The sequence below is a fragment of the Phyllobates terribilis genome, unplaced genomic scaffold (genome assembly GCF_046119375.1).
Source record: "Phyllobates terribilis strain yellow unplaced genomic scaffold, ASM4611937v1 Scaffold_13__5_contigs__length_258822181, whole genome shotgun sequence".
Lineage (NCBI taxonomy): Eukaryota > Metazoa > Chordata > Amphibia > Anura > Dendrobatidae > Phyllobates > Phyllobates terribilis.
Window position 1 is genome coordinate 105,018,073 of NW_027362773.1, and position 13,665 is coordinate 105,031,737.

At 45.1% G+C, this 13,665-nt stretch overlaps 1 protein-coding gene across 2 annotated transcripts; it reads right to left on the bottom strand.

Moving 5' to 3' along the window:
• Window positions 1–2,162: 2,162 nt before the first annotated feature.
• ZNRD2 (zinc ribbon domain containing 2) lies at window positions 2,163–8,786 on the bottom strand. Of its 2 annotated transcripts, none has more exons than XM_073659476.1 (5): window positions 8,631–8,786; window positions 6,087–6,146; window positions 4,860–5,005; window positions 4,689–4,773; window positions 2,163–2,723 (listed from the first exon to the last, which is right to left on the bottom strand). In XM_073659476.1, the coding sequence occupies exons 2-5, from the start codon at window positions 6,097–6,099 to the stop codon at window positions 2,416–2,418; spliced, it is 552 nt and encodes a 183-aa protein (XP_073515577.1). In that variant the 5' UTR covers window positions 6,100–6,146; window positions 8,631–8,786; the 3' UTR covers window positions 2,163–2,415. The 2 variants fall into 2 exon arrangements, with proteins under 2 accessions (XP_073515577.1, XP_073515576.1); XM_073659475.1 differs by having other exon boundaries at window positions 4,860–5,008.
• Between the last annotated feature and the right edge of the window lie 4,879 nt (window positions 8,787–13,665).

Here is a 13,665-nt window from a genome sequence, read left to right on the forward strand (position 1 = left end):
TCTCCTTAGTGATGCGTCCTGGCTCCCTGGCGGTTCGCGATGCTCTAAAAGGACCTGCCATGACAACATTTAATCATGTGACGGGTCACGCGATTGCTGACGTCTGTGGTCGCGTGACCGGTCACATGACTAAATAACGTCATGTAAGGTCCTTTTACACAACCGCGAGACACCGGGAAGACCGGACGCATCGGATAAGGAGACCGGGGGCCATCGGAAGGTGAGTATAATGTTTTTTTTTTAACCATTTTTATTCTTTTTTAACTATTAACTTGCTCACACTATATAAAATCCATGTCGGTTGCATGGATTTATATAGTGTGACCAAGTTGTCAAGCACTTTCCAAGTGATGCTAAAATCGCTTGTCAACCCGCATGCGGAAATGCAAGTGAAGAACGCTTCACATCCGCATGTCCCTGGCAGGAAAAAACATGTACAATCCGCATGTACAATCCGCATGCATTTTTTTCTGCCAGGGAGATGCAGGAACGCTCAGGAAAAATCCGGAGCATTTCTGCATCGTGGGCACATAGCCTTAGGCTTCCAGAAAAAGTGGAGACTTCTTGAACTCCAGAGACAGAATCCACAGCAAGAACTCTGGGAATCTAGCAATTCTGGAAGGTCGGCCCTGGGAGAGGAGGAGCAAGTGAGACTGGGCAGGGGTATGGCGGCATCCTAACATTTTCAGCAGTGCGCTCCTCATTAGGCTGAGATATGGCGCTCCCGATTGTCAATTATGAAAATTCGGAAAAAAGTTATGATTTTACATGCAGGGCTGGATTTGGATATTGGAACAGGCTCCGACACTAAGGACTCTGGAACGCTAACCAGGACAGACACTGGTGTTGGTTCAAGTACAGTCGGACCGTTTTCAGGTTCAGGAACCGCCAATGCAGTTACAGGGTTCAGGTACTGCAGGGAGCGGTGTCAGGTGGTGCTGGTGCGGCTTCAGGCTCTGGCCACACAAGGACAAGGGGGAAATCGTGTTTGGGCCCTGACCACACAAGGGCCGAGGGGATCGGGCCCTGACCACACAAGGGCCGAGGGGATCGGGCCCTGACCACGCAAGAGCCAGGGGGTCCAGGTTCAGGCCCTGGCCACGCAAGGGCCAGGGGGTCCAGGTTCAGGCCCTGGCCACGCAAGGGCCAGGGGGTCCAGGTTCAGGCCCTGGCCACGCAAGGGCCAGGGGGTCCAGGTTCAGGCCCTGGCCACGCAAGGGCCAGGGGGTTCAGGTTCTGGCCCTGGCCACGCAAGGGCCAGGGGGTTCAGGTTCTGGCCCTGGCCACGCAAGGGCCAGGGGGTTCAGGTTCTGGCCCTGGCCACGCAAGGACGAGGGGGTTCAGGTTCAGGCCCTGGCCACGCAAGGACGAGGGGGTTCAGGTTCAGGCCCTGGCCCTGGCCACACAAGGACCAGGGGGTTCAGGTTCTAAACAGAGTAAATTCAAGATCAAGTGATCTGACAACTAGCTGGCAAGGGCTACTCAACTAACACTAAAGGAGGACATTGTAGATTTATGGCACCTCCCTACAGGGGAGTGTGTCTTAAATACTATATGCCTCCCAGCTATTGGCATATTCAGTGTGCGCACACTGCCCCTTTAAGAGATGGGGAGCGTGCACACTAGGCGTGCTAATGGAAGGCCCGCATGCTGTGAGCAGAACCTGGGAGCCGGGGACCACGGCAGGACAGGGAAAGGTACGAAAGGTTTGTGCGGCTTAGCTGGCGCCTATGGGCCCCCCACAGCCCTAAAAAATGAGGTCAGCACTAAATAAAAAGTGGAACCATATGGCATATTTAAAAAAAACTTAAACATTGAGGGGATTACATGCTCGGCTACCATAAGTCACCCATGTGAAGCATGATGTACAAATGGCGTCACGGAAGATCGGCGATTCAAACGCCGCGCCAGGGAACCCAGAAGCTCAGAAAACTTGTGCAGCTCCTGTACATGGCGAGAGAGCCCTGACCTGGACGAGGTTGCAAGAAAAGATCCACTCATCTCTAGTTATCAATATCAAAGTAGTGGACAACCCCTTTAAGTACAAAAAATATTGCAAAAAAAAGGGAAAAAAAATAAAAAAACACATTACTGTACACCCTACTTAAAAAATAAAGACTCTCATGATATATATTATTACCCAAAAATAAAAGAAACAGTCATATGGTGATCAGAGCGTCTTTTTATTCATCCAATGTGATCTAATAAATAAGCTTTTTGGTAAAGCTGGACGAGCAGCTAAACATTCAGTAAGATAACAGGAGCAAAAAAAAAAGTAATAAAAGAATAATAATACCATCTATATTGGCTGTAACCTGACACAGAAACCATTGAGGGGGTCTGCGAAACAATCGGCAAGAATCTGCAAGAAAGAAGTTGACTTAAGTCTTTCCCTGAAATAGACCGCCCACGTTTTCAATGTCGGAGGTCTCGAAGTGCCTTCAGGCTCTGGGCACAGGTGCCGATCAGGGTGCAGAGTTGGACGCTGTGCTCCACAGAACTGGTTTCTTTCAGCTGGTGCGTGGCCCACGTCATCTTCTCTAGGAGAGCGCTCTCTGCCGAAGCTACGGGGTCGGGAACGTTACCGGCATGGACGTCGTCTATGGGATCGGAATCAAGGATGGTGACAGGGGGGACGACTGATGGGGCATCAAGGATAGGGCTGTCCTGCAGGGAAAGCCGATGTTCTCGCACCTGAGACAAGGCAGCTTGAGAATTGAGGACTTAAACAAAATAAAGAGTCAAAATTAGTCAAAGGAAGTGAGAGGGAGCGAAGATGGGCGAAACAAATATGGAGTTTAATTGTTAAAAAAAATAAAAAAAGAAACAAGTCCGTGGGGGGTCACTGGGACTCCCAAATGAGGACGTGATCTAGATGAAAAGTGGGCGGCACATTATACAGTTACACTCTGGAAAAACGATCAAATGTTAATACTCAGGCTATGTTCACACACGTTGTGTTTTTTTCTGCAGATAAATCTGCTGACAACTTTTCTCTGGCAGGAAAACAGCTGCGTCAAAAATGCCGGTTTTACTGTGTTTTTTCTTCACTGTCCTTCTGTCTTTATTCATACATGTATATAAAGTTCTGTGGAAAAAAAAATCTCATTCTGTTTTTGGCAAAGTGGGGAGGTGAATTGTTCAGGAATAGTTTAGACACTGGCAATGCATTGAGTTTGTATGACACTATTTGCTTTCACACTATGAGGTCTGCCTTTCAGGTGCACAGGCATTATTAAATTTCACACCTCCCTGGGCCACAGGTATTGTTCAATCCCACAGGTAGGTCAGCTAACATTTACACTCTACACATCACTAATTTAATTAAACTCTCCCAATACAAACAACCATCTCAGTGACAAAGACAAGACGGCTAATCACAAAATAGAACCGATATTTCACCATCAAAAATGCTTAAAAAAAATTAGCTGCGTTTTTTCACCACCCATTACATGTAAGGTTGAAAAAAACGCTGAAAGAAGTGACATGCTCTATTTTCCAAAAACGCAAGCAAGGCAGAAAATACACAGCAAACAAAAAGCAGCATGGGAACAGAAAATCCTGGTTTCTCATAGACTTTGCTGGTACTGCAAAACGCAACTGAAAATTTGCATAAAAATCTGCTGCAAAATACGCAGCAAAACACAAAGTGTGTGTGAACATAGCCTTATAGTATATTGTTAGGATATATAAACACTTGTCCAGAGCATCTCATGTAAAAAGCTAAAAGCAAGCTTGTGTGTATGGGTGACATTCACTTATGAGACTGCGTGAATGACTATGAAGTCAAAGCAAAATTACAAATAATAAAAAAAACACCTGGAATTTAACGAATGTCAGTGCAAAATGACTGTTCAAACCAAGCACAGTCGCTCGATGCACCCTTGGGGTAGCTGAGCGGTTCCTTCCCACCTGCTTGTTGTCCATCTTCCTCTGTCCTACACTGCCTGCAGAGCTGTCATTCAAGTAGGTGGAGGGTACACTCAAGTGCTCGGCCACACTTAGGGTGCACCTGTGGTTGGTTTGAACAGTCTTTTTATGCTGACAGACTCCCTTTAAAGGGAATCTGTCAACAGGATTTCAATCCCCTAATTATTTATATGCGCATGTTGCTCTTTCAAAAAGAAGTCCAGCAATACCGTTACATGGATGGTCCGTTTCTTCGTTACTGAGAAACCAGAGTTTAAGTTGGCATGCAAATGAGGCTGAAGAGCTATAGATCTGAAACCTCTGTCACTCCAGCTCTATTCCCCGCCCAGCACCGCCCTTTCTTCCTGCCTGATGTCATACAGCATAGAGGCCATCAGTAAAGCAGGAGGAGGTGGCGCTGGCTGAGGAATAGAGCTGGTGTGATGGAGGCTTCAGATCTACCATAGCTCTTCAGCCTCATTTGCTTATTAATTCAAAAACGATTTCTCAGTAATGGAGGAACAGACTGGTCATGTAAAGGTATTGCTGGACTTGTCCTTGAAAGAGCTACATGTGCATATAAAAAGTTTGAGGGGATGAAATCCTCCCTTTAAGCAGCGATTCAATTCCCTACAATAGGGATCAGAAACCTGCGGCACTCCACCCATTCTGACACTACAAATTCCAACATATGCAGTTATGAAATTCACTGTTGATGCCAAGCATGACCAGGGCATTGGAAACAATGGCCGACTATATACCCCCCACACTGGAAATACCTGGGTTGTCTTTTTCGGTATCGGAATCAAGTTCCTGACATGAGATGCAGAGTAATTTTTTCTGTCGGTCCTGTAATAATATCGTCTATAGAGGAGGAGGGAAAAAAAAGAAAATAAAATCAATGTAATTAGGCAAGAGAAGTGTATGGAGCTCGCCCGGTGATGACTCACCCCACATGTGTCGCAGCTCTCCCCGAGCATTCGGTATCCCTTCAGTAAGTAATCGCCCATCATTCTGCTAATCTTGTCTTGGCGATCACGTCGCGCTCTCAAGATTTTCATATCGGACTCAGATGGGGGAGACCACGCGTCATCGTCTTCTGTCCAAAATGGGTAAAGGAGAGAAGAAAAAATTGCATAGGATAAAAAAAAAGGAGGCAAAATAATAGTATAGAAAATAAACTCAACTTAATCACATCGCCCCATCCTGTTCGAGGGAGAGATGGAAGAGGTGGCTGCAAGCAGATTATTTCCCTCTCTCCAATTGAAAACACATGCACGGTATGGACATCTTTGGGGACACTATTTCTAACTTATATGTGTGCATTTTGGTCTAAAAATAAGTTTTTCAATTGGGTTACATTAAAAATGTTGCACCGTTTAATTTCTAGAGCCAATGGCCTGCGCAGTCTATTGCTGGCTGCAGAATGAGTCAACTGAGAATCTGTTAGTGAGCTCGTTCTAATTTTCTAACATTATTACGTCTCTCTTTCTGAGCTAATCTCAGGTGATTAATGACTAATGACCACATAAAAAGAGAGCGCGACTTTGAGGTGCTCATAAATCATCTAAGAGAAACTCAGATAAAAAAAAAAAACTTGTGAGCTTGTTCTGACTGGAAGTTTATAAGGTTTTTTTTTTTTTTTTTTTTTAATCTGAGCTTCCCTTAGATGATTTATGATCACCTCAAAGTCACGCTCTCCTTTTATGTGGTCAGTAGTTATTAATCAGCTAAGAGGAGCTAAGAAAGAGGTAAAAATGATTAGGAAATCAGAACGAGCTCACTGATAGATCCTCAGTTAGCTTGTTCTGCAGTCTGCAATGTGAACGAAAACAAAAGAACCTGTAAGAGCCAAAAAGGTGCAAAAGTTTTAAAGGAGACCCAATTGTAAAAATGATTTTTAGCCCAAAATACATGCACTCAAAGGGGTTATCCAATGACGTGCAGAGGCGGCAACAATTATTATTATGATCTGCACACTTGCAGAGATGCATCCACAATCTGTGTGTGGGGTCGTAATGTCATCCTCTCAATTTCTATGTGGAAGTGAGCGGCTCTGGACGTCAACAAATAAACCCAAAAGTACATAAATAACCCCAAAAAGGTGTCCTTATTCTTTAATAGAAGCCAACGTCACCCAGGCTGGACGTAACAATGTAACGCACAGTACCGCTCACCCTGTAACGCCATGCTGAGACAACTGTGAGCCAATGCCAGAAATCAGGAATGCCCTAGATCTAAAGGGGAAGAAAAAGGAAAAGGGAACAAAAGCAAAAAGTTACTCAGCAAGTAAGTAACGGCACCAGGAAAAAAAACTCCACCGGCACAGAAATGTAATAAGTGGTAATAATACCTGCGTGGCCGTACATGTACAGCGGATGTGCGCACTTATAATATGCAGCACGCTCAGGAGCTGAACTCCCTACATACAGCACGGGTGACACCTGTGTAATACAGTCGACACCCGGGAGCATCCACTGTAATAGATGACTCAGGCATTTAACAGGTTAGGAACAGGGGGAAGAGTAATTTCCCAGACCCATCAGGCCCCTGAAACGAGATCGCGGGATGCGGAAGGGTTGTGGTCATTGAAGCAGGAAGCCTACAGAAGATTCCAGTATCTGCCATGTAAGTGCACAGATAATTATACAATAATGTACTGTATATGTACAAGCGATCACAGGTTCAAGTCCAGTAAAAACATAAACAAAACAAACTTTAAAAATAAATAAATAAAAAGAAAATTATAAAAAATAGTTTACACCCCTTCACGATTGGCTCATTTTTAGCTTTTAGGACAAATCGTTTCTTCATCTTCAAACTTCAGGAGCCATAATATATTTATTCTTTTTGCCGTCGTAGCTGTATGGTGGATTGTACTTGTCAGTGTCATCATTTTGGGGCACATATAAGCGCAATACCTAATCTTTATTAACTGTTTATGGGGAGAAATAGAAAAAAAAAAGTAATTCAGGCCTCTGGATGCCATAGCAACCGTTCGATCAAGCGGCGGGAGGGAGGTGCTGACAGAGGGAGTGATCTTCATCAGTCAGGGAGGAGGGGTGACGTGCTGTCAGAGGGAGAGGTCTTCATCAGGGAGGGAGGGATGACTGCTGCCAGAGGGAGAGATCTTCATCAGTTAGGGAGGGGTGATGTGCTTAAAGGGGGAGAGACCTTCATCAGTCAGGCAGGTAGTTCTAGGGAGGGAGGGTTGATGTACTGATGGGGTGAGATCATCAGGGAGGGAGGGAGGAAAGATGACGTGCTGACAGAGGGAGATATCTTCCATCAGTCAGGGAGGAGGGGTGACGTGCTGCCAGAGGGAGAGATCTTCATAAATCAGACAGGGAGGGGTGACGTGCTGCCAGAGGGAGAGATCTTCATAAATCAGACAGGGAGGGGTGACGTGCTGCCAGAGGGAGAGATCTTCATAAATCAGACAGGGAGGGGTGACGTGCTGCCAGAGGGAGAGATCTTCATCAATCAGACAGGGAGGGGTGACGTGCTGATAGAGGGAGAAATCTATTCTTCATCAGTTAGGGAGGGAGAGGTGACGTGCTGACAGGGGGAGAGCTCTTCGTCTGTCAGAGAAGGAGGAGTGATGTGCTGACAGGGGGAGAGATCTTCATCTGTCAGAGAAGGAGGGGTGATGTGCTGATAGGGGGAGAGCTCTTCATCTGTCAGAGAAGGAGGGGTGATGTGCTGACAGGGGGAGAGCTCTTCATCTGTCAGAGAAGGAGGGGTGATGTGCTGACAGGGGGAGAGATCTTCATCTGTCAGAGAAGGAGGGGTGATGTGCTGAGAGGGGGAGAGATCTTCATCTGTCAGAGAAGGAGGGGTGATGTGCTGACAGGGGGAGAGATCTTCATCTGTCAGAGAAGGAGGGGTGATGTGCTGACAGGGGGAGAGATCTTCATCTGTCAGAGAAGGAGGGGTGATGTGCTGATAGGGGGAGAGATCTTCATCTGTCAGAGAAGGAGGGGTGATGTGCTGATAGGGGGAGAGATCTTCATCAGGGAGGAAGGGTGATGTGCTGATGGAGAAATTTATTCTTCATCAATCAGGGAGGGAGGGGTGATGTGCTGATTGATGAAGGGAGGAGGGGTGATGTGCTGTCAGAGGGAGAGATCATAATTTGTTAAACTCCTCAGGTGACGCCATTGATAGGGGCATATAATAGTTTACACTTCTAGGGTCTGCAGGAACGCTGCTCCTTGCTGTGTATGTCGGTCAGACCCCTGCAGCTAGCTAATCGTGCCAGTAAAGAAGCTGCACAGTGTGATCGGCATGACGTACTTATCCGTCACCTGTGCGTCATATGGCGCTAAGGGGTTAAATCAGCTCCTTTCTCCAGTAATGAAAATAACAAACTCCAGAAAATAATATATATATATATATATATATATATATATATATATATATATATATATATATATATTTGTTAGGTAACCGTCCACACTAAGAGAATATCCATCTATTTATTCCCTATGGTGAAAGTCACATAAAAAAAATGTTATGCTTCCTAGAACAAGGGGAGAAAAATAATGGCCTAGCCAGGAAGGGGTTAATGGAGCCCTCCTGTGCCCCTCAGTGATGACAGGTGCCCAGTACTGTGCCCTGGACCCGAAGTCGCACACATTCTGCCTCTGTGCTGGATTCTTTCCCATAAACCCCCTGTCATCTGGTGTCACCCCGGCACAGCGCGGCTCCCGATCCCTCACCTCGTCACCAGCATCAGCCACACACGAGGAGGTAACGTGTGTACACGGAGACACCAGCTCCCGGCGCTACAGGACCTTTAATGACGTCATGACCATGTGACAAACCACATGCGTGTGTGAGTCCTATGTACTAAAGGACCTTTCGTGACGTCATGACCATGTGACCAATCACGTGTCTGTGAGCCTTTTAGGGCTAAAGTACCTTGTATGGCGACTAACCATGTGATCAGTCACGTGTGGGAGGAGTCAGACTCCAGGTTATTGCTGCAGGAGGAGTCCAGGAAGTCTTTGCTGTTGTGTCTGGAAAATTCCTCAGAGAAATAGCTGGATGCTTTAACCCCATCATGACTGGGACATTTTTTTTCTCTTTTTTCCTCCCCTTCTTCCAGGAGCCATAACTTTTTTTATTTTTCCGTCCACATAGCCGTATGAGGGCTTGTTATTTGCGGGACAAGTTGTACGTCTGAATGACATCATTCATTTTATCATCTGATGCACTGGAAAGCCGGAAAAAAAATCTAAGTGCGTGGAGAGGCAAAAAAAAAAAAAGTGCATTTTCAATTTTTTTTTTCCTTAGTCACCATGTTCACTATATGATAAAACTGATCTGCTATTATGATTCCCCAGGTCAGTGCGAGTCCGTAGACACCAAACATGTATAGGTTCTTTTATTTAAGTGGTGAAAAAAAATTCCACAAATTTGTCCAAAAAAACAAAACAAAAAAACAACAACCAACATTTCTATTGTCTCCATTTTCCGAGACCTGTAACTTTTCTAATTTCAGGATCTGGGGCTGGGTGAGGGCTTATTTTTTACTCCCTGAGCTGACGTTTTTATTGATACCATTTTGGGGTAGATCCGATGTTTTGATAACCCGTTATTGCATTTTATTGCAATGTTGCTGCTGCTAAAAAAATTTAATAATGGAGTTTCGATTTTTTTTCTCTCGTTACGCCGTTTACCGATCGGATTAATTTATTTTATATTTTATATATCGGGCGATTCTGGACGCAGCGATTCCCAATATGTGTAGTTTTTTGTTTTATTTTTAATGGGGCTAAAGAAAGGTGATTTGAACTTTTTGTGTTTTTTTTTCTTCATATCTTTTAAAACATTTATTTTTACTGTATTGAATAGAAGTCCCATTACGGAACTGGAAACTGCGATCGTCTGATCGTTTCTTCTATACATAGCAGTGCTGATGTACTGCTATGTATGGTGAAAATCACTAAGTCCTATGAACGCCAGCTACGGGCTCCTCATGATAAGCACAGAGGTCTTCAGCAGACCCCCAGCTGTCATGGCAACCGATCGGCGCCTCGCGATCGTGGGTATACCAATGTGTGCGTGGAATGATACAGCTTCCTGCCGGCACTTGTTAAATGCCGATGTCAGAGATTGACAGCAGGATTTAACAGGTTAACAGCCACGGACGGAGCTCTGCTCCACTCACTGCTCTTACAGACACATGATGGCTGATTAAATCAGCCATCATCTGCTGGGAAAGATATGGGCTCAGCGTGCGAGTCAGCATCAAAGGCAGGGGCATGAGAAATGAAGTAAGCGTACGTCATATGTCGTGAAGGGGTTAATACTTGCTACTGAATAAATTGAGATGTTTTAAACATTTTGTTTTTATGTCAGTAAGGCCACAGCTCCACTATCAGTATTGGGTTAGTATTCTGTCAATATTTTTTCTCAGGAGTGGGAGCCAAAACCAGGTGAGGAGCAATCAGAGAAAAGGTATAATAGAAACAAGTCACCAATTCTGCATTTTTCACCCACTCCTGGTTTTGGCTCCCACTCCTGAGAAAAAATACTGACCAAATACTGATAGTGGGGCCGTGGCCTAACATGTCTAAAGCCCCCGTCTCACATAGCGAGATCGCTGCTGTGTCACGGTTTTGGTGACGCAACAGCGACCTCACCAGCGATGTCGCTATGTGTGACACTTTGCAGCGATCAGGCCCCAGGCTGGTAACCATGGTAAACATCGGGTTACTAGGGGCACACGCGCACCTAGTAACCCGTTGTTTACCATGGTTGCCACTCTGCTACAGTGAGCGGGAGGTTACCGCTCACTTTAGCAGGCTGGTAACCATGATAAACATCGGGTTACTAGGGGCACACGCGCACCTAGTAACCCGTTGTTTACCATGGTTGCCACTCTGCTACAGTGAGCGGGAGGTTACCGCTCACTTTAGCAGGCTGGTAACCATGGTAAACATCGGGTTACTAGGGGCACACGCGCACCTAGTAACCCGTTGTTTACCATGGTTGCCACTCTGCTACAGTGAGCGGGAGGTTACCGCTCACTTTAGCAGGCTGGTAACCATGATAAACATCGGGTTACTAGGGGCACACGCAGCAGGCTGGTAACCAAGAGCAGGACATCGTGGAAAGATTCTTTCCACGATGTCGCTGCTCCCCTGATCGTTGGTGAGCCTGCCTGTTTGACAGCTCACCAGCGACCACATAGCGATGCAGCAACGATCCCTGACAGGTCATATCGTTGTCGGGATCGTTGCAGAGTCGGTAAGTGTGACGGGGCCTTATCCATCCTGTGATTTCCATAATTCCACCAATCTCTTGCGTAACAATGAAGCATTTTGTGCTTTGAAGAAATCATCAAGTATGCGTTTGATCTCGCTATTAGGGCTCGTTCACACCACTGTATTTTCAGTGCTGTCTATGAAAAAAAACGGATCACCCTCAGACCAATGTTATTCAATGGGGCAGTGCAAATGAGCGATTTTTTTTCACTAACCAAATCAACAGTGTGAACAAAATCAAAGCGTGCACGATTTTCCTCCGAAAATCGGATGACACTCACCCATTCAAGTCAAGTGTTAGAAAAAAAATCGGATGTCGTACGGAGCCACAATATCACATCCAATTTTTACAGACACATTGCAATTCTGTAACAGGAAACTAAATGGTTTTGTAAATGATTAATAGCTGCTGCTGTAAAAAACAGATTGCACACGGATGACAAGTGAGAAAAAAATCGTCCCACTTTTTTGGATGAAGCTCTGACCGATTTTTTTTATACGCTCGCGTGAACCTACCCTAAGATGTAGAATTTTTGCTGAATCAAGTTGCTTTATCAAAGACAAAGATTGGAGAATTGGAAACTCATATAGCTAGGACCCTATTTGACTTTAAAGGGGTATTCAAATTTAAAAGTGGACAACCTATTTGGAACCATGGTTGAGAATGAATAGAACACCGAATAAATACAAAACTTTGATTTGGAAGAACACAAGGCAAAATGTAAGTTCCACACCTTCAATCAGAAAGAGGCAAAAGGTAGACGCTAAGGCCTGACTACCTTTCCATCAAGTTTTACTTTGAAGGATTTGGATACAGATTACTACTGCTGCTCAAGGCCCTTTTTTTTTGGTGACAATCTGTCCAGGAAGCTAAAGACCTGAAGGGTCTAAGAGAACCACCAGTGGCACAATGACCTCCAATCTTGAGATTTAGACTTGCTATCTATGGGCTCCCTTTTTCCCATTTCAAAAAATGCAAATTTAAGATTGGATTTATATTTGTTTTTTAGACATTTTAGACCAAGTCATTGACTCCTTAGCTGAACAACATAATAAGACTAAGGCTGTGTGCCCACGATGCAGATTTCATGTGTTTCCGCCGCGCAAACGCATTCAAATCGCTTAAGATGTCTGCCACGTTTCCCAATGATAATCCGCATGTGCTGTGCACATGCTGCGGTAATTTCCACTGCGGATTATCATTGCGGAAAAATCCGCAGCACAACCAATTTGAGCACGATTTCGCGCCGAAATCGCGCCCATTGACTTGCATTGATACGCATAAAATATGCATGTATAGATTTATACATGTGGACTTTATGCAGTTCAATGTGCGGATGGTACCTGGGTCTGGAGAAGAGGAGACTCTCATTCGACCCATGTACCATCGTACCTACAAGTTAAAAAAGAATATAAAGTAAAAACTAAAAAAAAATATTCATACTCAGCTCTTCGGTGGCCCACGGTCTCCTCCTGGCGGCGATCCTCTCTCCTCAGCGGCCCGCGGTGTACTAGCATGACCTGCGGTGACGTCATTTAATCAGCTGATGATCACACGACCATCACCTGACCGCTGACGTCATCTTTACTATAGATACACCATTTGAAAGTAGAACTCTCCTCATAAATTGGTCACACAATATAATTCCATGCCAGTTGCATGGATTTATATTGCGTGACCAACTTATATTGTCAAGCCCTTTCCCAAATGCATTTGAATTATGCTCAAAATCGCTTGGAAAACTGCTTGAAAAAACCCATGCATAAACGCATGTAAAAAAGCTTAAAAACGCATGTAAAATCTGCATGCGTTTTTTCTGCCAGGGAGAGGAAGAAATGCTCAGGAAATTTCTGCTTCAAATCTGTATTGTGGGCACATAGCCTAAGGCTCTTTTAATGATGGAAATACCCTTACTCATCTATCCAAAGGATAAGTGATAACTTGCCGACTGAGGGGGGTCGCGACAGTCACACAAACTGAGCCTCTGATACGCCTTGTCGGAATGCAGTGCTTACGTGCCAACACTCCACTTATTCACTATGGGACTGCCAGAGATAGCCAAGGACTGTACTCGGCAATATCTAGCAAACCCATAGATCATTAATGAAGGACGCAAGGACACGATTTGAAAGATTTTTTGATTATCAAGCTGATATAGATCCAGTCACGGGTTGGTTTGAAGCAGGTGTTCCTTGGAATCCGTTGTGTTGGCAATTCCTCTTACCAAAAGGTGATAAATTTGTTCATTCTCAATGTCACGATTCCACCCCTCGATGTGTCTGGGATGCAGTTACTGACAGCTCAGCCGTCCAATCTGGTGCAGGGATATGCTGAAGCTGTCAGTACTTTGATTGACAGCCCGGCCGAACAGTCTGAGACTGGGAGGTTCTGGACTGCTTTCAGGTGTTCCCTGTCCCAGGTGATTGCCCAGCTACTTAGCTGGGCTGTCAGTCCCAGATCTCTGCCAGATGTACATTAAGC